Raw genomic sequence first — 25,826 nt, 5'->3', positions numbered from 1 at the left:
ACGTCGTCGCTCGCTCGGCCTTGGCTTCGGCTTCGGATTTGGATTTGGCAAATGATTTGATTGATAATATTTTTTGGACAAAATTTATTTAATCAATCTTGTTAATTCATTTCTTTTCTCTTATAAATTAATTCAAAATGTTAGTTAAATAACAGAATTAATTTTGCAACGAATTATTTGAAATTTGTGCGTAACGGTAAAATTCGTTTGAAAGGATTTGTTCCTTCCGAAAAGTCGTTACTTTTCCCAAAAGACACAACGTTCTGAAAAAAATGGGTCTGAACAGATTTGTCTGAATAGACGCGTTCCTTGCTGCTAATGGCTATAAATAAGAGGTCATTTTCGTTTTTCAAACACTGAATTTTTTTTTCTCTGCCTACATTTTCTTACATAAACAAAATTGTCGATCGACTGAGTCTGTGTGTGCTCTTGTTGCTGTTCTTGCGTTCGCTGAAATTATTGAAGTTTGAGGTACCGCTACTTCATTAACAGGTTAATCCGTTTTATCTTGGGAGGAATTAATCTACAAACTCGGATATAGTGAGGGGATTAAATTTCTTAAGGAAACATAGTGATTTCTGTGGACTCGGATTAAAAAAATATTATGTCTTTTTCATCTTCTTTTTTTTCTGTATTTTTGACTAACCTGAATACAAGAGATAACAGATTATTAAAAATAGAAAAGAATAATTTTGTAGGATAAAAAGTTTAAAAGTGCAAATGAAATAAGTGTGACTAGAAATGCAAACTGAAATAAGTGTGATTAAGTACAAAATGAATAAACGTGATTAATAACTTTTGATATTTTTATCAGTTAAATAACAGTCTATAGGAAATAAATTCTATGGAAATGACAAAAGCGCATACACCTGTGATTTCTGTATTCTTTTCTCATTTACTCGATCTGATAATCAAAACAAGTGAATTTCTAGCATTTTTTCTTCTTGTAAAATAAATGAGCAATTTGCGATTTGCACCCTTAATGTATGTTTTTTTTTACTTATACCTTATTTTGTTATTTTTAATGATTTGCATCCTAATCTCCTTAACTCTTTGCAAAATATAAAAATTCTCAATTTTCAACTATTTACAAGGATAAAATAAAAAAATTAACAAGTTATTATATTTATCAATATTTAAAAATATAGTAATTATACAATTAAAATATTTTCTACCAACAACATAATTGATTGTTCTAGTCTTTCCTTTCTTAATACACGTATAATGAGATATAAATGAAACAAATTATGATACATTAAAGATAAATATATAAATTATATTACAATAAAAAAATATGTATTAAATAAATTTTAAAAGTTATATATATAATGTTGGATTGATTTGATCTCAGATTGACATTTTTTTTAGTTAAAATCAAATCAAATCAAAGTATTGTCGAAATTTTTCCAATATGAAATCAAGTCAAACTAAATCACTAGTCGAATTTTTTTCCGATTTGACAATTTGCAATTGGCGATTCAATTTTATTCACTCCTAATAAAATATACTTGGAAATTGGAATGCATGATTGCTTCTTCATTTTAATGGAAAAGAGAAGCGGCAAATGACTTTGTAATATTGCTTTTATTTTTAATTTAATTTTTTTTTATTTTTCTTTATATGTAATTTTTATTTTATTCTATTTAAACAATTGAAAAAGGAGAGATATTTTATGATTCCGTAAAAAAACTAAAGAGATTAGAGTGCAAAATAATTAAAAATTATAAAATAAAGTCTAAAAGTTGCAAAAGAACACATACGTTAGGGATGCAAATAGCTCATCACTCAAAATAAATGAATTTTTTGAAATTCAAAAAGGTTATTAATTAATTTTTCCCAAAGTTACCATTCTCTAATGGGTTTTTTCAAATCCAACGCGGACTATATTTACTTTTAATAAAAAAATAAAACAAATCAAGGATAATAGTCATTTAAAAAATTAAACAAATCAAGGATAATATTGTCAAATGACTACTTGACTAGCATGATTAATTAACTCTATAAAGAGTGTGTCACACACCCCAATTATAATCATCTCTGATCTCTCTTGACATTGTTAATCTAAGAATCGACCTCGTATAAGATAGAAATTGAAATTTTGTTTGGACATACAAATTGAATTGCATCACTTCTTTAAATAATTTCACCAAATAAAGCAAATAACAAAAGTATTATTATAAAGTTATTCTAAAAAAATATACAACATTTATTGATCAAACTTTAGTTCAATAAATAAGTAAAATTAAACATTAGTTGTAGTATACTATATTTATTGAGTCATTTTTTGGTCAATATCATTATTAAATATCTTATTTTATTCATATTTCGTGAATATTTCATCACTTCTTTGGTATTCTCGCAAAAAATTATGTATATATAAAATGTGTTTGTTTATTTTATTTTTACAAAGTATAAACTTAAAAAATTGTGAAATCAGCATTTTCTCATAATTTCAAATCACGAGATAAAATCGTGTAATGTTTCACAGTTCCTTACTACCCCAAAGAGCAAAGAGGAATACAATTGTGACAAAGTTCATATGTGTTGTCCATTATTTGCAAAAAACAAATTAGCTCTACTTCGTGAGAATCGTCAGCGGTTAGATCACCGAAAGGATGATGGAGACGAGCATCAAATCCCAATTGCCATGACTAATGCTAAATCTGTGATGCCACTGCAGAGCTTGTTTATGCTGAAAGAACAACCAGAATACTTAAAAGAATTGAAGCATATCCCAGCTAAGTTATTCAGTAGTGAATCACACACAACAGACCCAACTAGTATTTTTAGCATCAGAAGAAGGTTAACAATGATACTAAATGCAATTTTCATACGTTAAAACCTGAAGACGAGGAAAGGAAAGCAATTTTAATTGGATATTTTAACCAATGCCACTGAAAGAACAGTAGTATTGAAGTTGCAGGATATACCAAGTGCTTAAGAAAAGATGGGGAAAAAAATCCGAGTTTTGTATGCTTTTTCAGCCAAGATCAAGATTACGCTCAATACATCCATACAAAAGTCTAAATGAGTAATATAATAAATTCGTGCCCTCGTGATGGCTCAAATTTTTTGACAATATAGTCAATACATTTAAAACAGTAATCTTCGAACAGAAAGTACAGTCAGTAGTCAAATGGATAACTCACTCCTAATCAAAGAGTGGAAGAGAAGCGCTCACAGACACCAGGAAGCCATTTTTTGAAGAATGCAACACTATCTATCTCTGCAGGAGATAAGGCGGAAAGGGGAGTAACAGTAATCTGTCATCAAAAGAAAGTGGAATGTCAATGTTCGTGTCTGTTAGAATTTCAATTTCATCACATAATTACAGAGTTTTACATACATATCCTGCTTGAAGGGATGAGTAATCAGTATCGTCATTATCCATTGCTGGTGGTTCTGCAGTCTAGAAACATTAACATACAATTGCATTTATTCAGTAGATAAATAGAAAAAAAGAGGTAGAAGCCAGAAGGAGGGGGCAGTATTTAGAATAAGCAACACAAATTAGCAGAAAGAGATCTCACGTCTAACTTAAACACTAGATGTTCTTCTTTGGTGCTTAATGCGCTCTCTTCTGTACATACTTCTGTGTATTCTGGTGGTTTTATCTCCATTACTTTTGTTGGTGACGTTGTACCTTCTTGTGCTTCAGAAGTAACTTGTGTCCATCCCATTTTGTAAAAACATTTCCCCTGCTTAGTCAGCCGATAGCCCTAGGAGTACAACAATCAAATATCTCTTGTTGGTGTACAGAATATCTATTAGGCATATAATGCTAAGATTATATCCAACAAAGTGACAATCTTTAAATCAAGCAGGGAAACATATTCTAAACATGCAGCCTTCTACGTCAACAACAGGAATGTACTCAACTTTGAAAGTATCTGGAATAACGGCGAAAAAAAAGTCACAAAGAGCCAGCATATTCAACTTTAAGTTTTTGTCAGTTTTTTCTGTCCTTATCTGCTGAATTTAAGCTTTCATATTTCTCCTACCTAAATTTGTTCAATCAGTAAATATCATTCTTGAATACAAGCGTTCATCAACTACTAGAGTTTACTTCAAACTCAACTTGGATTAGCATATACTAGAATTTATGTCAAATTCGACTTGGGCGAGCAAGTAGCTATAAAGAAGAAATTAAAATGCCATGATAGTCCAGTTAGGCTTGTAATTGCATTGATTGAAGCTACTCTTAGAATGACAAGACCAAGATCCAATCGAGTCCTAAAGCTCGTTGAAGAGTTACCGAAGCAAAATTTGAATATGCTGCTTATTAAAGGTTTACTGAAGCAACTAACATAATATTCATGACAATCAAAACTATCTTAAATAAAATGTGTCTGGTTAAATGCTCCGAATCATGGTATTGTTGGTATCCGTTAGCTCATCTTTCTGAATTCGAGATGTTGGTGAAAAGAAAGGCAAAAAGAAAAGAAGAAAAGTGGTACATCAAATTAAACAAATAGAGAAGTCTATAACAAATGTGATCCTCCGATCAATGTTGTGCAAGGACGTCCCAGGAAAATATGGTAAAAGAGGAAGCAAAGAAATATATGAAAGTTTAAAACACCGACTACTGAATGAATCAATAGACAATCATGATATCAGGATAAAATGCCACATCTAAATTGTGAGATCAGGTTTTATGTCCCTTTATAACTAAAAGGCAATGATCACAAAAATCCCACCGCTTACCTTGTTGTTGGCAACTTCTCGTGGTACATTTATATTCAGAAAGCAATTCGGAAGATAAGTTTTATTCTTGATCTCAGCCAACATAGCAGTGATGATGGGTATGGAAGCTTCAGCACACAATGTAAAATCATCAACATTGAGTTTTCGACTAACCCTGAAGTTGACAGGCGGATAAACCAATGAAAAAGGAACAACAAAACTATTTATTAATTGGTAGGCTGATTAACTTTACATATTATAGCAGTCATATGATACAGCGACAGAAGGAATGCCATGGAAGAAAGCCTCTCGTGCACCACCCACTGTCCCTGAATAAACACTGCATTTCCAGTATTAGATCAAATTTACACGGGCACGAACAATAAAAATAGCAGTCACTTAAGTGAAGTTTGGGAAATAATAACCAAGAAAGGATATACTTATACTCTAGCCCAAGGCCTACCAGAAAGAAGGAAAAAGTACTCTAGTGTAGCATTTGAAAGCACGTAAGACAGTGTTTTTTTATAATGTATCATGAATACCCAAGTGGTGCAAGGTTAAAAATGTGAAAATTGGTCAAATGACTAATTATAACTAATACAAATTGCACAACTAACAAAAAGAAAAGAAGGAAATTGAAGGAGGGTATCAATTAAGCATTTTTCACAGAAAGGATCTAAAGGCTCGATAGAGAAATTTACTTACATGTCATAACCACAATTACAGCCTAAATTAATGCCACTGACAACCTGCAAGCATAAATTGATGAGAGTTCACATACTGTATTGTGACAAGCTCTATCAGGATAATAGCAAGTATATACTGGCTGCAAGTACAAGTAAAAGGAACGAAACAACCCAAAAGAAAATTTTTGTTTTGTGCTTGTATGTCCAAAATGTTTTTTTCATAAAGATGAAACAGAATAAATGTACATGAACTTAATGAAGATCATATATAGTTCATACACAAATATGTGATAAGTGAAGCTACATGCTAAATCAATATATAAGCTGAGCATTAGTCTCCAAAGCTACCAGATCAGGTATTGAAGGAAAGATCTTTTTGGAGATCCCTAGGGAAGTTGAGTCTGCTGGAGTTCCTGCCAAATGAAACCAGAATGTTCGTGTGAGTGAAAAAGAGAAAAGGGCACAATTATCATTATAAATGAAGTCTGATAACAGGTTGTCGCTAAGGGAACTGTAAAACTCTGAATCAAATTGACTGGTGTTCGAATTAGAAGATATTACTTGCTTGTGTTTCATTTACAAGATTGAAATTCAATATTAGAACTTTTGTTCTCATTTTTTCATTTTCCAGTAGTAGGATAGTGTAAGATAATCAGTCCAAATCACACCAGTTTGTGGGAATATGAATAGATACAACTTACAAGCACAAAATACTACAATTTCTTAATTAGCTATGCGTGGTAACAACCTTTAAGAGACACTAGAGGCAATTGTTCTTTTCCTTAATTTAGGACAGCATAGCGCTTCTGGCTTATGGAGGGTCAGTACTCAGTAGAATCATTTTATATAGCTAAACACATTTTATTGAATAATTTTGAAACTTAAATTAGATAATACAGCAAAAAATAATAGGTTGTTATTTTACTCCTATCAAAATGGCAATAGAATATATTAAAGTACTATTGAATCAAAAGAAAAGTGATTTGAAAGAAGGTAAATACAGAAGAAATCAAATTAGCTTGTGCAGATCTTTTAACCATTTTTCAAGTCCACAGCAGGAACACTGAATCAATTTGAGATTTTAAAGCACTAAAACTATCAAACCACCAATTTCATATAGATAGACAGTTATGCAATTGAAAAAAAAGCCAATAAAAACAGGACTCAGATGTGTGTATAGATTCGAATAAATTAAAACGACTAACATAACACTAGAAAATTCAAAGATGAATTAAGAATGTAAATCTAAGCAGTTCTCAATTAGCAAATTATGTAACACCAAAATTAACCAGAAACTGCAAAAGCTGTGGCGCCAGGGACATCAACTTTCTTAACAGTAACCACGCGTTGCCATGAAACACAATGGCTAGCAGCCGATCTTTCACTGGAAGACAGAAATCGAAGCGTAAGAAATATCAGGAAGCTTCTATTAGAAGTTTTTTAACATATGAAAGAATATAATAGGTGTTAGATGCTAAAATATAGCATATCAGCTAAGTATTGGAAAATCCTCACAGTTAATTAACTTCTCGGATTGAGTCATGGACAAATTAAACTCAATTTTTCATTACAAAATCCATTTACAGTTCTAATTGCAGATAAACAGAGAGACAAATTAAACTCACTGAATATACAGGTGAATAATAAAAGAGAAGAGCAGTACGAGTCAGGAGCAAAAACGAGGACATGGAAGAGATTGGTGGAGACGAGGGCAGCAACAAGAGCTCTCAGACCAGGTGCATCAATTCCGTCGTCATTGGTCACCATCACCGTCGGCTTATCACCGGAGACACTGTTCCCGTTCTCCATTAACGCAACAAAATGGAGAAACTGAAATCTCTCTTTCGTTTTTTGTTGTTGTTTGTGGATAGCTCGTTAGTTGAGCGAAACTGACACTGTTGCAGAATGAGAGTTGCTGCCCAACTATCAGAATAATATTCGACTGTGTGTGTATAGGGAATTGTGCAGGCAAATAGAATGGAAGCATATATCAAGTGCACTATGCATGATGGATGGGGTCTTAAACGTTTCCTACCTGCTCTGCTTTTAATATTTAGTTCGAGAGAAATATTGAAAAGACCTGAGTTATTAGTTTTATTTGTGAACTATTGACAGTTTTAAAAGTATTTTTTTTTATTTTATTTAATCAACTTAACTTAAATATACTCTGATTTCGTAATATGAATAAAATATGCTCCTAAATTTTCGTCAAGTTTAAGTGTATTTCAACACTTCTCGTGATTTTTTTACTAGTTTCATGCTCCTACAAGAATTTGAGACCACCTGTTATGTCATATGGTAGATCGGAGATGTATCTAAATTTAGTTAATTAGATGAGTATTCTTAAAACTGATAATAGTTCAAAAACAAAATTAATAAATTGCATCAAATTCAAATATGCTTTCCATACTTTTGCCTTTGGTTTTTTAAAATGCAATGAGTTGATGGGGTTCTGAATTGGGTATTGGCTACTTTAATCAATCAAAGATTGACTTTACGAGTCCATTCCCGCATCTTGTATTTATCTCAAATTAAACTAATTTATCATTAATTAGATAGTAAATTAAGATAAAAATAATTGATAATTTTTATTGATAAAAAATATTGGAGTGGTGTAATTACTGAACATGGATAAAAAAAAATCCAGTTAATTTGTTGGGTTCTCCATGGATCTTTTTTTTCCTGATAAATTGCTCTCCGTTTTCCCAAATAAGTAAACCAATCATGATTGGTAAACATTTGAATTGACTTATTTTAAGTGATTTTAAGCAGTTTTATAATGTTTGAATGAAATCTAAAAAGTATTTTAAATGCTTACTTTAAGTTAAAATAGCAAAAGTAAACAAAATTTATAAATAAGAAGTCATATGTTATAAGTCCCTCCAAACGAGCTCTAAAGTTTGGATGTATTTGGTCATTTCCGATTGACTAATTATATTTTGCTTGTAGCAATTGATGATAAATTATTACCCCCTCATTTTGTGAGAAGCATCTTTGCTTAAACCAAACATGAACCATCTAATTAATTATCGATTCCCCTAGAACTGCTTTAAAAGTTACCAGATAAAAAAGGGTGAAATGAAATTTCTTGTCTTATATAATTTAAATGATAGAAAATTTTCTTTTTTCAGATCATGTAAAAATAAAGATTTCATAGGTGATAATTTTTTCATGTTTTAGTCTTTAACGTTAAATAGTACTTTCTCCGTTACATAATAGTTGATCATTATTCTAAAATTAGATGTACATATTAGTTATTCACGTTACTAAATCAAGAAACAATTAATTAGTTTTTTCTATATACCTTTGCAATAAATTCTTATTGAAAATGTTTACATTTGTTTGTAAGATTTCCAAAAAAATTTAAAGGGTGAATTAGTTAAATTATAGAGTTTTTGGACTAAAATCATCCCTAAATTATGACTTAAACTTAAAGTACGTCCTTGTGTTATATAAGTGAACAAAAAGCATCCCTCGACTATCCAAAAAGTTGTAAGATTCATCCAATGCCTATTTTTTTGTTTAAGAAACTCACGGCATCAACGAAAAAAACATGTCAAGTCAATGAATATATGTACATATTTAAATTGGTCAAGTTGGGTGATTTTTTTTAATTTTTAGAAATTGAGTGTTTAATCATATTCAGATAAAATATATCCAAATTCTAAATATTCTTTGTAAAATGTATGGCCAAACACAACTCCAATTTCAAAAAAATTAAGTAAAGTGATCATTTTTTTTTTAAAATTTTCATAACCAAACATCCACTTAATTTTACTAAATTTTCATCATTTCTATACATGGTATACAATGTGAATTATACTGTACATAACGTACATACATATTGATATATTAAAGAAAATCTCTAAATAGTTGGGCGTAGTATTTTTAAAATGATTTTTTTGCATAATCTTTCTAATCATCAGAACATACCGTATAAATATTTCAAGACTTATGGATTCTTTAAAGTCAATTGACTTGATGATGCAAAAAAATATATATATATATATAAATTAACAACACACAAAATTTAAATTCTGAAAAATGAAAGATGCATTTCCTATCCATATCCTTATTTTTTTTAGGGTAACTTTGATCTTCTCGTCATGGCCAAGACGTGACCAAATTTAAAAAAAAATATGTTTGTTATTGGTTCAGTCAGTTTCTTGACAAATAAATTGAAGGATGATTTTTGTAATTTTTTTGATATATAAATATGTTTTTTGTTTACTTAGGTAATACAAGGATGCACATTAGATTTGAGTCTTAAGGAATGATTTTAGCCAAAAACTTTAAAATTATCTTCTTATTTATGATTTCTTAAGCACTGTATAAAGTGAAAAATGATCCACTAATATGAGACGGATGGATTATTCTTCATATCATTTTCAAGACTCAATACTACATATTAATTAGTAGGAATAGTATGTATATCACTAATTACATGTAGCATTATTAAATGAAATGAAACTGGGGCCGGAGATTGAAGCCCCAATGTCCAATTAGAGGGGGCGAGCATCTATATAAATATGAAGAAAAAGATGAAATTAAGAAAAAAAAGTATGGAAGTAAAAAAAAAAAACAGACTTGCTCAAATCAATGTACAAAAATCATGGGAAGAATATGTATTATGATTTTATGGAAGGAAAAATATTCTAGAAAAGAAAAGGATCAAGATCGATTTGCTACTTAAGGAAGATTCTAGAGTATTAAGATATGTTAGAATTCTCAAAATCACAAAAGAGTTTATATTTAGAGGGATCAAAAGTTCAAATTCAAGAAGACATATGTGGCTACATTTAATACAAAACAAGATCCAAGGTAAAATGAAGAGGATATCTTAAAACCTTCTTGAATTGCTTAAAATAAGAGCTCATATTAATACAAGCTAAGCTTGAAGAGAAGTTCAGAGAAATTAATGGAAAGAACAATTGTTATTTCGAAAGGAAAATATCCTACTGATGAAACTAAAAGATATGCTCAAGTTCAAAGTTCGAAGTTCAACTTTAACTATACCTAGTGCAACTGTGAGTTGGAAGGAAGCAACGATATTTACAAATCTTGTGAAGAGTGTACGTAAATGAAAAATTATTATGAAGACTTGTTATCTATAGAAGGGTGATATTGAGTGAATATTTATTATGAAAAAAGTATACTATTTCTCAAAATTAAGAAAAGAAGATTCAAAGGAGTTTAAATCATTGACATCATTTAAAGAAAATATCTTTACTATGTTCTATATATTGGAAAGAATTTGTATACAAGGAATTGGATCCATATCACCACATGAGCACACGGAGAATGAGCTATTGATTTACGTAATTTGAAATAACAAATTTTGTTTACGACGAAACCTAGAAATCGATCACTGATCCAATTTGAGTACCTCTGCATGATAGACCTCAACAGAAAACTATTAAGAAAGAGCAATTATATATGACAAGTAAATTGAAGTAATTGTTTGTGAGTGAGTGAAAAATCGATGTATGTTGTTGGTGAGGAAGTGAATATCAACCTTAATTCAAAACCCACAAAGATTATAATATTCATCTTTTTTTTCATAGCTTTTGAATCTCTGTTACTGCTACGGAATAGAGACAGTGACCTTCATATATCATCGCCTAAAGATTGAAGGTGAGTTGAATCTGATTTTCAAAAACGTTTTTGGGGCGAGTCTCGGGGCCGGGCGTAAATTAAAGGCGTAGATCCGTGAGGCGTAAGTTCTAAAATTTGAGGCGTAAGCCTCAAGCATAAAAACGTAAGTCCTGGGCGTAAAAACGTACGCCCGGACGTTTTAAATTTATTATTTAAAACTTTTTTTTGCTTTAAACCATATTTTTTTATTATTGGTGTAATGACATTTTTCAAATAGTAATTATAATCATTATTGATTATTAATATTTATCTCAAATAAAAATCATAATATAATTTCTTTATATTATAGGTTATTTATAAATATTTATTTGTAAAATCATTGAAAGGTTTACTTTGGCTTATTTTATTAATAATAAAATTATAAAATTGAATATACATGAGACTACGCTCCGTAGATCCACGCGACTTACGCCCCGTATTTTCGAGCTTACGCCTTGCCCCGTATTGTATAAAACGCATCACCTCACGCCCCCGCCTTTTAAAACACTGCTGATAATTATTCAGTTCCGACATTTATCAACTCTATATGCTTCTCATCTCCCGTTTTCTTCTAGTTCATGTAGTTTTTTCTTAAAGCACTATAAAGAACAAAAAGGAAAGTCAGATTTAAAAAAAAAATCTAGTCAACCAAAATATAAAACTTGAGGGAAATGAAAATCACTTATTGCCTTTATATAGTGTTTGTTGTTCTTTGAAATTCCTTTTAACATATGTATTTATTAGATTAAATTAACGTACATTTAATTACTTAATGAACTATTCAAATTCTACTAATCTTTGTATTAACAAATAGGTTATCGATTTAAATGTTTTAAAATTTGGAAAGCTAATTAGTAAAATAAACCAAAAGTAAATAATAGGAATTATAGAAGTTATATAGTAAAACTTAATCTATGAATTTAAAGCAATTAATTATGTATAATATGAAAGTCATGTGTGTGAGCATTAAAGTACAACTTCTCCATTTCCAAAATCATGTCCGATATATGTAATAGAAAAAAATTATTTAATAGATTCTTTTAACTAAAGGGGAAAATAGTATTATTAAATTAAATATTTAATTTATCATAGTGGGAAAATAAGAATCCACTTTGTAGGTATTATTAGTACAGATTTTTTTTTCTTTGTACTATGATATGATTACTGTTTAATATTTAGTATAATATGATATAATATTTAGTATTTAGTTAACATATATGATATGATTATTATTTCGTATTTAATTAAGGGACATTTTTAGTCCTTGTGTTAATGCTATATTCTAATTTTAATCCTTATGTTATCGAGCTTAGCATTATTGACCTTCAATTATATCATGTGGTTGGTTTCATCCTTCAACTAAGTGTGTCAAATGGACGGGTTGAGTTGAAAATGAGGATATTAATATAGGAACATACATTATATCAATGCAAATAAAAAGTTTTAAAACGAGTTGAAGTTAAAGATTAAATTAGGCTCAATTAAGGATTCTCTTAAATAGATTAAGACTTGAATGAGTTGAGATTAAATCCAATTCAAATTATCTTGAGTCTAATCATTAAAATTCTGAGCGAAATTAGACGAATTACCTATAATTAGACTCATTTTTGACACCTCTCCCTCCAACTAACAGACCCAAAGAAAATTTAACGGAGACCCTTAATCGAGGGATAAATATGATACTCCCTCCATTTCACAAAGAGTGACCTAGTTTGACTTGGCACGGAGTTTAAGAAAATAAAGAAGACTTTTGAATCTTATGGCCCTAAATTAAAGTTATGTCAAATGTACAAAATTACCCTTTAATCTTGTTGTCTTAAACATGCCACGTGAAAAGTTGAAAATAAAATATTACCAAAAAAAAAAAGAGGCCATTCTTTTTGAAACAGACTAAAAAGGAAAGGAAGCCATTGTTTTTGAAACGGGGGGAGTATTTGGTTTAATTGCTTGGATTCCTCTGCAATACTCTCTCTGTCTCATCACTCTTGTCTTTCTCTCTTATTGAAGAACAAGCTCATCCATTTGAGCTACATTTGAACAAAATTAACATGGTAAGCATCAAATTTTTCTCCCTCCCCGACGCATGCGAGCCCGTCTGAGCTACGTTTGAACAAAACCCACATGGAAGGCGTCAGATCTCTCTTTGTCTGACGAACGCGAAATCATTTGAGCTACACGAACAAAACCCACCTGATTCTTGGTATGTTGAATTACTTTGTCTCTTGTTATGTTTTCTCGGTTTTTCATGATTTTGAGCTGGGTGTTTCTAAGCTGCTATTTGAATATCTTTTCCTCTTTCTTGACTTTCTCCTGCTTTTTAAAACTGATTTCAAAGAGAAAAAACGGTGGAGCAAGCCTGTAAAATAGGTGTGGACGTTCTATTTCTCTGCAATAATTTTTAAATGCCTGAATTGCCCCTTTTACACTCTGTTTGGATCATTTTTATCCATTGTTTCATAATGTATTGTATTGTATCGTACAGTATTGTATGGTAGATACAATGTTTGGCTAGACTGTATTGTTTGTTGTTGTTTTAATAACATTTTTATTGTTTGGTTTGACTGTATCGTATTGTATTGTAATTTTATAAATTTTACTAAAATATCCTTAATTATTCTAGGGTAGGAGGTTTCACTAGAATTAAATAATATAAGGTAAATGGTAAAATAGTATTATGAAATATTATGTAAAGATATAATTGGAAAAATAAATTAAGTAACAATGGAAACACACTAAATTTGTTGTTCCATAAAATGAAGGTTTTCATTGTTACGTAACAACAGAATTTAACAATACAATACAATACATTTTAAGTAACAATCAAAACAAACATTGTAGGTATAGTAACGATACAATACAATACAATGGGTAACAATGATCCAAACAGAGTGTTATTAGTGAACTCTCCGTTTATTTTTTTAGGTCTCTTAGTTGAAGGATAAAAACCACCCACATAATATATCTGAAGGTTAATAGTGCTAAGTTAGATAACACAAGCACTAAAATTAGAATATAGCATTAACCCAAGGTTTTAAAGTGCCGTTTTCCCTACTCACTTTAATTAATTAGATAGTACTGATTTTTAGAGTTTATAAATGAACAATTTATTTCTTTTTTTAATGGTATTATTGGAGTAACTCAACTTTTTTAGGGTTATTTCGATATTTCAACTTTTTTTGTTCCTACTTTTCGTAATATATGATATATGATTGAATTAATTATATTCAGAGAATGATATAATAAAATTACTTTTTTATTTATTTCACAAAGGTTTTAGGATTTTAATTTTCCCTTTTGCTTTTGAATTTTTCATCTGCATCTAGGATTAGAATATTAGTTAGAGACCGAGTTTATTCAAGTCCTTAATCTCCTCAGGTATATTTCCAATATTGATATACATGTCTCACTGTTAAGGTTCCTAGTTTTGGATCGAGTCGCTGGACGATTAACTAAAAAGTCAGGCTGTCAGGTCTAAGCCCTTGTTCTTATTCCTTGTTTTGCTTATAATTGCTGAAATTTGCAATTCATTCAGGGAATTGCAAGCTTGGAAACTTGTTTGAGAATGTTTTGAATCTCTGAAACTTGATAAAATCCAACTTATTTTATTAATAATGTCAACTCTCTTAAATAGAGGTTTACAATAACAAGAGTCCTAATAAATTAGAAATAACAAAGTCTTATAAAACTAAAATAATTAGAATCCTAATCCACCCAGAAAGTTTTGTTCGACTAAAATAATAATTCAAAAATATTAATCATTCTTGTGTTTGTATATTGTTTCCCGACAAACACATCAATAACATTACTCCCTTCGTGAAGGAAAAGCTTGTCCTCAAGCTTGAAGTATGGAAAGACAGATTTAAAATGATGCATTGGGAGAGTAGAGTCCTCAACGGATAGGCCATACCACTGAACTAGAATTTCCCAATTACCACGATTAAGACGTGATCGGAGCACAGATCAAAGGGTGGGAACATCACGTCCTTCTTGTACTGGTGGAAAAGAAGGTGGAGTTGCAGGTACCTCACCCTTGAATGACTTAAAAAAGTGATACATGAAACACATCATGAAGCTTGCAACCTGCACGTAGCTAAGATGATAAGCAACTAATCTGATGCGCCTCAAAACTGCAAAAGGACCATAATATTTTGGTGCAAGCTTACGATAGACATGACTAGCTAGAGTTTTTTGGCGATATCTTCCCTTATGTCAAGGGGATTAGACAATTTACATATAACTCGAAAGATTAGGTTTTCCTTAATTGCACAGTATAATTTTTCAGCATGGGGATACAATTAACAACACTGTCAATACCCAGTTCCACCACTTAATAATAGTGCTAATTGCTAACTACCTATTCTAAATTAGACTGTCTCCTATAACTAACAATGATTTCAGTAAAATATATAGCTAAGCTGATTGTTTTCAAATCATAACATTAATGGGAGGAAACCAAAAATGTGTTGTATAATTTTTGACAGAGTCTCAAATGCTAATGTGCACTGCTAATATTGGGTAACTTTATTTCCTCCGAGGAATTTGACTTCTAAAGAAATGATTTTGAAAGTTAAATATAAGTATGTGAGATTGAGATTGCTTGATGTTTCTTTTTTGTTTTACTTTTTTCCTTGGGAGGAGAGTGTTTTTATAGTTCATGCTGAAAGGTCTTACATTTATCTTCATCTGAAGCATAGCTTCTTCAGGTTGAAAATTAACTATCTTGTTCTTCTTTAGCTGCTTTTTTCTCCAATAGTTATTTTATAGACAAAAATGGTTTGCCTTCTGTTGTGGACTTTCTTCATCTGACGTTTCATTATTTTTCTTTAGTTTTAGACTTCCATTGATATCAACAGAGTTAGAGATTTCCAGCTAAATGTCAGCCAAGGAGGAGGTTGAGGAGAGTCGTGCACTTGTTGAATTTAATGGGAGTGCATCTATAATCAATGAAACTGGGCTTCAAGTTTATCCAGTTGTCAAGATGACTCGGGCGAAGGTTTACCATATGCTCCTGTAGATTGGCCAAATGTTGGTGATAAGTGGGGCAGGCGGGCAGGGAAAAAAGCTACAGGTTTAGGCACCTTTAAAGATAGATATTTGTATCTTCCGAAGCGTTTTCAGGCTCTAAAAGATGGATAGAAAAATGCTTTTCGAATAAGATTTCAGTTAAAAAGTATCTCCAGTCTGAGTATCCTGGTATGGATATAAACCAATTCTTTGCCTCATTCAGTTGGATGATTCCTTCGAGGCAGTCACCGATCTCAAAAGGTTAGCTTCGACAAGGCTCTTTGGTATATATCATGTAGAGATTTATTCGGTTGTTTACATAAATGAAAAAAAAACACTTACCTCATCTTATTATTGACCTAATGCCAAATTTGTTTTCTTTTCATTTAGATATTGATTTTGACTCAGATATGAAAGAGAGGACTACATATTCAGGGACGAAAATGCAACCTTTACTGGCTGATTCTCCTATCAGAGCCATTACTTGTAAGGCTGGTAACAGAATCTGTAGCAGTTTAACAACAGAAAATCCTTTTTTGGAGACCATGCTTTGTAATATCTGCTGCAGTGAGCCTGGTTTTTGTCAAGACTGTTGTTGTATCCTTTGCTGTAAACCTATCAGTGTGGATTATGATGGGTACAGTAACATTCGATGTGGAGCAACAGTAGATGGCTTCATATGTGGACATGTTTCCCATCTAGTGTGTTCTACGAGCTTACATGGCTGGGACAGCCGGAGGAAGCATCAAATTGGATGCATAGTATTTATGTCGATACTGTGATTCAAGGATGGATTTGGTTCCACATGCTCTGAAGCTTTTAAACATCTGCACATCTGTTGCTTCTCATGCTGACATAGAAAAGATTTTGAATGTTGGCATTTGTGTTTTGCGTGGCTCACAAAAAAGGAGTGGAAAAGAATTGTTGCATCGTATTGAATCAATCAAGGCAAAGGTATAGCTAATTGATGAATTGTACTTTGTTTCCTTATGATGCTATTTTTTTCCATTTGAGGTTTACAGTTACCAGAATGACCAATTTGATACTCATATCAGCTTACAAAAGGAGTCCGCATTCAAGATGCATTCAAAAAGGAAAGCTGTGTGGATAGCACTGGTAGCTTCTTTGCCTTCTCATTGTCTTGTTTTCGTTGATATGTCACTTTGACTTGTATATCTGTATCTGAGCAAGATATTTCAGTATGTGCAAATGTGGTTCTTGTGCATTGTAAGTTTCGTCTATTTCAGTGCTTCCCGTTTTCCACAAATACCAAAAAAATTTGTTGCAACTAAACTGCAATATGACCAGAAAATAATCAGCTTGAGTGTTGTACAAGAAAATAAAATTGGAGAGCCTTGGAAAGAGTACGAAAGAGGAATTATTTGTTGTACAACCAATACATCAAATTAATGCTATCCAAGTGCTCCTTGGTCCTTAGCAGATGGAGGAAATGAATAGCTTCCTTATTAAGAGTTTGGAACTTTGGTGTAATCACTCAAGGATCCCTTATAGGGTGCTGCTTTGGTCAATTGCAGTAATAATGTCTCCTGGTATAAAGAGTTCTTCCTTGCCCCTACGACATAGAATTGAACGTCACATCCATGATCTGTGTCACCACATTAGTATGTGAAACATAAGAGGGTGGGGTAGGGAGGTGAATCAAAATTATTCTCGAATTTTAGTCAAGTTATTGGTCGACTGTTGATTTCTTCAAGTCGACTACCCTACAGTTTAGACGAATTTAGATAAAACAACATATTATATAACACTTAAAAAGATAAAAGACACAGTTGATACAAAGAAGTTCAACCATATTTTCTAATGATGATGTCTATATGTTGTCTTTCGTATTTCTGGAATCCTGGTTCAGTGCTCAATATGCTATTATTAACAAATCTTATGGCAGTTCATACCCTACTCTATTTCTAATGTCATATAGGATTCTTTTAATCATTCTAATGCTATTATTAACGATAATGTCATATTTCTGGACAATGGTTTTCATGAAGCTGTTTTCTTGATCATTACAGCTAAATCTGGTACATTGCAAGTTCTAAATCTTAGCCAGAAGAAAAGGCGCTAGATGATTTCTTCTGATTTGCCTAACCATTGATTGCAAAGTTACCCTATGCTAATGGGAGGTAACAAGTACTTAGTGGAATGTGCTTGTTAAGCTTGCTATCGGAGCAAGAGAATAACATAATTAAGACCGTAAAAGCAGAACCCTATGTCAGTTGCATTTTGTTTTTCCTATATGCTCCTCCACTTCTGGTCAGGGGTATAACAGGAAAACAGAAGCAAGTAAAAAAGTACTATCTCATTCGACCATACTCGTACATTTATACATTATCACCATGTGCTCAAACAGAAAGAGCTCAAGTTTGTTCATTATTTGAATGAACTATATACCTTGTTGTTTAAGTTAACATACATGTATATGTTACAATTGGCAAGGACGAAATTGCATGGATACTGAATTTTGATGTCATCGTTTAATTTGTGTCCGCGTCTTTTTCATGTGTTATTTCAGACAACTGCAGACATTCAGTGTTTGAAGTTAGTCTTGACGACGTCTAGCTTTATACACAAATCAGGTACTGAAGGAAATATCTTTTTGGAGATCCATAGGAAGTTGAGTCTGCTGGGGTTCCTGCCAAATGAAACCAGAATGTTTGTGTGAGTGAAAAAAAAGAGAAAAGGGTGCAATAATCATTATAAATGAAGTCTGATGACAAGTTATCGCTAAGGAAACAGTATAACTCTGAATCAAATTGACTGGTGTTCGAATTAAAAGATATCATTTGCATGTGTTTCATTCACCATATAGAAATTCAATATTAGAACTTCTGTTCTCATTTTTTCATTTTCCAGAAATAGGATAGTGTAAGATAATCTGTCCAAGTCGCACCAGTTTATGGGAATATGAATAGGGGCAATTGTTCTTTTCCTTAATTTAAGAAAGCATAGCACTTCTGTCTTATGGAGGTTTAACAGGATCAATTGATATAGCTAAATCCAGTTTCTAAAAATAGATGTTTATTTTTACTTGTCGAGTTCAATAAATCAACACATAATTTATCAATTAGTTCTTAATAAATTGGACCTTCACCAACAAGATGAAACAAAAGTTCAGGTAGTCAACCAACTGAACTATTAAGATTTATTCCCTTTAGTCCTTATAAGTGAACTGTCAGACGTTTTTTCATGATTCAAATAAGTGAATTTTTCAAAATTCAAGAGAATTGTTAGGATTTTCCCTCATATTCATCCTTTCTTTTAATGATTTTATTAACTCAATACTTCACATTTAGGAGTAATAGTAAACATAATAAAAATATTCTTTAATTTTTATTCATAAATGTTTTTCAACAAGATGAGTGTTGTATCTCAATAATTCACTTAATATTGACTAGAGAGAGAGTATCATTCATTTCCCCAATACATGCACCAAAATATTGAATTAATTTAAAATACATTTGCCAAAATATTGAATTAATGATATTCAAAGGGTAATATAATAAAAGTACTCTTTTATTTATTGCTTGTTAAGGTATGTGACAGGTGTGTACCAACTCAGACATGAAGGGAATATAAAAGTTCTTGAATACTAAAAAAAATCCTCATTACAGCCTTTGCATTTCATAAGGTATTAGGGTTCTAAATTCCCTTTTTCCTTTGCTTTTGAATTTTTTATTTGTCTGTCTTCATCTAGGATTATCAACACACCAAGTTTATTCAAGTCCTTAATCTTGTCAGGTATATTCCCAAATTCAGTCAGAGCTTTCCTGTTAATTGATATACATGTCCTCAGTATATATGATAATGTTTTATATTAAAAAAAATATTTTTTAAAGTAGATAAATATTTCATTTGTGTCAGAAGCATTTTTATGGTCTTTTTTACTCTATGTTAATTCATTTTTCTCTTAGATTGTATCAATGGTATAGTATCAGATTCATCCATCACCCTTCGTGTCCATTGTGTCATGGAGGCGTGTGGGCACCGAACTCGAAAAGAGTTATCTAGGAAAAAACTACCTACTTGTGGTACAATGGAAGCTACCTAGTGTGGAGACTAGGGGTGTAAAAAATGAACCCATACATAGGTAACCCGCCCAACCTGTCCAGAATTTTAAGGGTTGGGTTCAAAATAATTTGAATTGGGTTCAATCTCAATACATTCAAGTCTAAGTCATTTTAAGAGAATCCTCAATTGAGCCCAATTCAATCTCCAATTTCAACCCGTTTTAAAAACTCTTTATTAAAATATGTTCCTATTGAACGTATGAATTATTAGCTATTTAATATCTTTTAGGATCTATTTATGCATTTTTTACTTTTTTTAAAAAAACATTCTTGAGTTGAAATTCAAATTGTGATTATAAAAGTTAAATATCATTATGTTAAAATTATTGAGATTAAACGAGTCAAATTGGGCGGGTCAAGACCCAACCCATTTTTTAGCCCATTTGAGCCCAAAGTAAATTTGGGCGGGTCAAGACCCAACCCGATTTTTATTTCAACCCATTTTAATATCTCCAATTTCAACCCAACCCTTCCATCTGACACCCCTAGTGGAGACTCTCCCAAATTAATAGCCAACTTTTGGGGTGTGGTTGAGTGGATTTAGAGTTCCCCACATTTGTTTAAGAAAGTTATTGTCTATTATATCGTCTTCAACAATTGATAACTTTTGAGTCGAGTTAGGCGCAAATGTTCATTTCTTTGTAGAATAAAATGTAAGATGGAAGCAGAATGTAACAAGTGTTAGTTTCCATTTATAAACAGTTAATCTGGAGTTGGAAGACAAACAAGACTCTCGTACTCAATTACAACAGTTGCCGAAGGAGAATTATGAAATAAATTTTGAGATAAATACTAGAATGTACACAGTGCTAAGTGCTAACCATCATTCTAAACATAATTATAACTAAGCTGATTGTTATCTTCTAAATTAGGGGTGAAGTAAATTCAAAACATAACATTAATAGGAGGAAACAAAAAATGTTTGTATTTCGACAGAGTCTCAAATGCTAATGTGCGCTGCTAATATTAGGTAACTTGTTTTTCTCCTAGGAATTTGATTTTTTTTTTATAGAAATGGATTCGAAAGCTAAATATAAGTATGTGAGATTGAGATTGTTTGTAATTCTACATACTGGCATTTCTGAAAGGAGATTTGTTTTTTTTTTTCCTGCTTTCTAAACTCATCAAAATTTTAAATTTGTACCTAACAGAAAGGATTTGAGACCATATTAGGATTTGCCTGCTGTAGGATCTATTAAAAAAGAACCCTCCAAGGCCACAATTTATCTAATGCCATGAGTAAGTGTTGGGTTTAAAGGGTGTGAATTGAAAATGAAGAGTTGTGACTTTTATAAAGAGTTTTGACTTTTCAGAAGAGTTGCGACTTATATGAAAATTTGTGACTTTTCTGAAGAGTTGTGACTTTTCTGAAGAGTTGTGACTTTTATGAAAAGTTGCGACTTTTTCGTAAGGCTGTGACTTTTATGAAGGGTTGCAACTTTTCCAAAGGGTTGTGACCTTTTCGATAGGACACAATAAGAATCCGTTCACACCACCCTCTGTTGTTTATAAATAGAGGGGTTTCCTTTTATTTTTCAATAACGATAACAAATTTCTGAACTTCTTCTTCTACTACTAAATCTAGTATTCTAAGTGTACTTTATTGCTGTTGAGTGGTTTGTTGACACCATGGTTTTAGGTACCGATACACATGGGAGTATGAATGTTCTATCTTGAGAGGATATAATCCATTAACCTCGAGTATTTGAGGGGAATAATTTTCATAAGGAGACACTATGTATTAATTGGTTCAAATTTCTACTTTGAGGAAACACTCGATTTATTATTTCTAATTTGTTTCAGATTCTATTTTCTTTACTGGTTTTATGTTTCTAGTTTCGAAAATAGTTCTGAATATCTTAGTAATACAAGTTGAACAACAGTAATATAATTTCATGTCAAAGGTGGCTTGGAACTTTAGGTGCTTATGTCAAGCATGTTGCATTAGTGCATTATAAACAAATATTCTGCAGGTCAGCTTTGATGTTTTTTTCCTTTGGAGGAGAGTGTTCTGGTAGTTCTTACATATGTCTTCATATGCAGTATGGTTTCATACGTTCGAAAATTAGCGGTCTTGTTTTCCTAGGGAGTATGCCCAACTTTTAGCTTTTCTCCTTTAGCTAATTTTTTCTCCAATAGTTATTTTAAAGCCAAAAATGGTTTGCTTTTTGATGTGGACTTCTGATGTTTCTTTATTTGACTTGATGCCAAATTTGTTTTGTTTTTATTTAGATATTGATTTTGACTCAAATATGAAAGAGATGACTACATCTTCAGGGACGGAATGCAACCTTTACTGCCTTATTCTCCTATTCAGAGCAATTACTTGTAATGCTGGTCACATAATTTGTAGAAGTTTGATAATCATTGAAGCTGAGTTTGGTAAACCTGAAGCTGAAGCTGACACTGCTTTTACATTCTTCAGGCAAAGCTTGGATTTTGCGCTAATTTGGATTATGTTTTTATTATTCTTCCTCTTCCTCTTGTAGAAACTTTCTTCTCTTCCAGACAAAGTAGCTAATAACTACAAGGGAGTTGGATTAGCTATAGCAGGTGGTAGTGGTATACTTGTTGTTCCTGTTCGTGATCCACTTCCATCAGCTCGTGGGCGAGAGCTAGCACCAAATGGAAGAGCTATGGTATTTATGCCGATGCCTCATGAAACACTACCTCTCCCTCTTGGTGCTACTAAAACCCTCTACATAGTAGGATTTCCTTCACACAGCTCCAGAAGAGAAGGAGCTCGCATCCTTTGAGATGTCATTTACTGAATCATTATTAATTTCTGAATATATTTGTTGCTTGTTCCCTAACTGCACTTACAAGATAGTTTTTGTCCTTTTGTGGGATACATAGAAGTCAAACTTGTTAGATAGGAATCAAAACATGTAAATTGATGTTTATGCTGTTTCTATTAGTATAGTATTTATCTACCAGGTGATGTTTTGATAAAAGCTTCATTTTGCAACGTGGTGGAGATACTCTTATCCTTGGCTTAAAGGATTTCGTAGATCCAACGTGTGCATCTACTGCTTTGAGTGCATTGCAAGGTGTATTTTCTCAATGATAATAATCCACTGTCCAACTTCCGTTAATGACTTATAAAGAAATTTTTCATGGTATTATAAAGAAGTTGGATTGTGGATTATTATCATTGAGAAAAAAATCACATTGCAATGCACTCAAAGCAATAGCTGCACACGCTGGATCTACGAAATCCACAAAGTCAAGGATAAGAGTATCTCCACCACGCTATAAACTGAAGTTTTTATCAAAACATCACATGGTATATAAATACTATACTAATAGAAATCACATAAACAACAACTTTCATATTTTGCTTCCTTTCTAACAAGTCTGACTTCTATGTAGCCCACAAAAGGATGAAAAATATATTTTAAGTGCGGTTAGGGAACAAGCAACAAATATATTTAGATATTAATAATGATTTAGTAAATGACACCTCAAAAGATACGAGCTACTTCTCTTCTGGAGCTGCCCGGAGGAAGTCCCTCTATGTAGAGGGTGTTAGAAGCACCATGAGGGAGAGGTAGTATTTCACGAGGCCTAGGCATCAATACCATAACTGTTCCATTTGGTGCTAGCTCTGGCCCACGAGCTGATGGAAGTGGATCACGAACATGAAGGGTAGGTATACCACCACCACCTTCTCTAGCTAATCCAATTCCCTTGTAGTTATTAGCTTCTCCATTTGGAAGAGAAGAAAGTTGTTATAAGGGAAAGAAGAAGAATAATAAAAACAAAATCCAAATTAGCACAAAATCCAAGCATGCCTGAGGACTGTAGGAGCAGTGTCAACTTTTTTTTGGAGACCATGCTTTGTGATATTTGTTGCACTGAGCCTAGTTTTTGCTGAGACTATTGATGTAACCTTTTCTATAAACTTATCAATTTGGACTATGATGGGTACATTTATATTCAATGTGAAGCTACGTAGATGGATACATATTTGGACATGTTTCCCATCTAAACTGTGCTCAACAAGCTTACATGGCTGGGATATTTGGAGGAAGCATCAATTTGGATCCATAGTATTTCTGTCAGTATTGTGATTCAAGGACGAATTTTATTTCACAAGCTGTGAAGCTTTAAAGCATATGCAAATATGTTGCTTTTCGTGCTGACATCGAAAAGATTTGGAATGTTGGCATATGTATTTTGCGTGGCTCACAAAAAAAGAGTAGGAAAGAGTTGTTGTATCGTATTGAATCAATTAAGGAAAGGATATAGCTAATTGATGAATTGTACTTTATTTCCTTATGATGCTATCTTTTTCCAATTTGAGGTTTATAGTTGCCAGAATGACCAATTTGATAATCATATCAGCTTACGAAAGGAGTCTTCATTCAAGATGCATTTAAAAAGAAAAGTTGTGTGAATAACATTGTAACTTCTCTGCCTTGTCATCGTCTTGTTTGTGTTGATCTGTCACTTTGACTTGAATATCTCTTTTTGAGAAAGTTATTTCAGTATGTACAATTGTGGTTATCTTTCTTTAAGTATTGTTTCTTTCAGGATACAAATATATACATTTGTTCATTGTAAGTTTCGTCTATTTCAGTGCTTCCTATTGTCCACAAATACCAAAATCACTTGTTGCAACTAAACAAGTCATTCTTTCTTGATTCTGGTAGGGTGTGCTTTCCTTGTGGTATGTTGCTGTCTCTTCTTGTTTCCATCTTTATGCGAGTCAATCTCCTTGATTCTGGTAGTGTGTGATTTCCTTGTTTAGATTTATGCCTTCTTTTCACAGATTTTGAATGTCTCATTTTTATTTTTATTTTGCACAGATTATTTATAATTAGTGTCTCATTCAAACATAAGTTGGAAATATAAGTTAATGAAGCAAATAATACGTGTTATTAGTTCTCTGCCTTTAGTAATACTGCTCAGATTTATTGGAGCGTATCTGTTAGGCTGATATATCTAGATATTACCATTATTCTGCTTGTGATTCTTCTTGTTGGGCTTGATGTGCAACCATATTTTCTTATGATGATGTCTATGCACTGTGTCTTTCATATTTTTAGAATCTTGGTTCAGTGCTCAATTAACTATTATTAACGAATCTTATGGTAGTTCATACCCTACTCAATTTCAAATGTCATGTAGGATTCTTTTAATTCTTCGTTTTGGACAATGGTTTTCATGAAGTTGTTTTCTGGATCATTACATCTAACTCTGGTACCTTGCAAGTTTAAAATCTCAGTCGGAAGCAAAAGACACTCGATGATTCCAATCTGTGTAAACTTTGATCACAAAATTACCCTATACTGATGGGAGGTAACAAGTACACTGTAATGTGCAAGCGCGTACGGACACTATCATCATAAAAAATGATTTGGTACATTGCTAGGTGCCACTGATTTTAACCTTGGGCTCCAAATATTTTGCTTAGCTTGCTATTGGAGAAAGATAATTTTATTTTTCCGATGTACTTGTACAAGAAGCCACAATTGGATTACGTTTTTGCCTCTATAAATTAAATTTTTATAAAATTATATGTACCATTTAAAAAATTTAACCTTTTGGCTCAAAAACCTTTTTACCCTTCATCCATCTTTTGGCCTTCAATTATCCCTGACGTTAACCTTTTGGCTCAATAATATCCTCGATGCAAACCTTTGGCTCATATTTTCCCTTATTTTAACAACTCCTCTAAAGTAAAATTATTAAATATTTATTTATTATGTTGCCAAATCTGATTGGTCTT

General features: G+C 32.0%; 2 protein-coding genes across 7 annotated transcripts; one reads left to right on the top strand and one right to left on the bottom strand.

Moving 5' to 3' along the window:
• Window positions 1-2,417: 2,417 nt before the first annotated feature.
• Window positions 2,418-7,368, bottom strand: LOC102599953 (5'-nucleotidase SurE-like). Of its 2 annotated transcripts, XM_006356608.2 has the most exons (10): window positions 7,033-7,368; window positions 6,659-6,753; window positions 5,718-5,782; window positions 5,389-5,432; window positions 4,937-5,023; window positions 4,705-4,858; window positions 3,531-3,719; window positions 3,347-3,409; window positions 3,150-3,263; window positions 2,418-2,692 (listed from the first exon to the last, which is right to left on the bottom strand). In XM_006356608.2, the coding sequence occupies exons 1-9, from the start codon at window positions 7,176-7,178 to the stop codon at window positions 3,156-3,158; spliced, it is 951 nt and encodes a 316-aa protein (XP_006356670.1). In that variant the 5' UTR covers window positions 7,179-7,368; the 3' UTR covers window positions 2,418-2,692; window positions 3,150-3,155. The 2 variants fall into 2 exon arrangements, with proteins under 2 accessions (XP_006356670.1, XP_015168513.1); XM_015313027.1 differs by lacking the exon at window positions 4,937-5,023.
• Window positions 7,369-12,941: 5,573 nt separating this feature from the next.
• LOC102598751 (uncharacterized) lies at window positions 12,942-23,025 on the top strand. 5 transcript variants are annotated; one of them, XR_001474598.1, is made up of 7 exons: window positions 12,942-13,203; window positions 15,831-16,268; window positions 16,398-16,765; window positions 16,863-16,961; window positions 17,063-17,123; window positions 18,538-19,763; window positions 22,325-23,025. XR_001474598.1 is itself a non-coding variant. In XM_006356603.2 (6 exons), the coding sequence occupies exons 2-6, from the start codon at window positions 16,199-16,201 to the stop codon at window positions 22,579-22,581; spliced, it is 855 nt and encodes a 284-aa protein (XP_006356665.1). In that variant the 5' UTR covers window positions 12,942-13,203; window positions 15,831-16,198; the 3' UTR covers window positions 22,582-23,025. The 5 variants fall into 5 exon arrangements, 4 of the variants coding, with proteins under 4 accessions (XP_006356665.1, XP_015168512.1, XP_006356668.1 ...); XM_006356603.2 differs by lacking the exon at window positions 18,538-19,763; XM_015313026.1 differs by lacking the exon at window positions 18,538-19,763 and having other exon boundaries at window positions 15,831-16,291.
• Window positions 23,026-25,826: the final 2,801 nt, after the last annotated feature.

This window comes from Solanum tuberosum, unplaced genomic scaffold (genome assembly GCF_000226075.1).
Source record: "Solanum tuberosum cultivar DM 1-3 516 R44 unplaced genomic scaffold, SolTub_3.0 scf00227, whole genome shotgun sequence".
Taxonomy (NCBI): Eukaryota; Viridiplantae; Streptophyta; class Magnoliopsida; order Solanales; family Solanaceae; genus Solanum; species Solanum tuberosum.
Note: the sequence above shows the minus strand (reverse complement) of the source record. Positions and strands in the feature narration are given on the sequence as shown.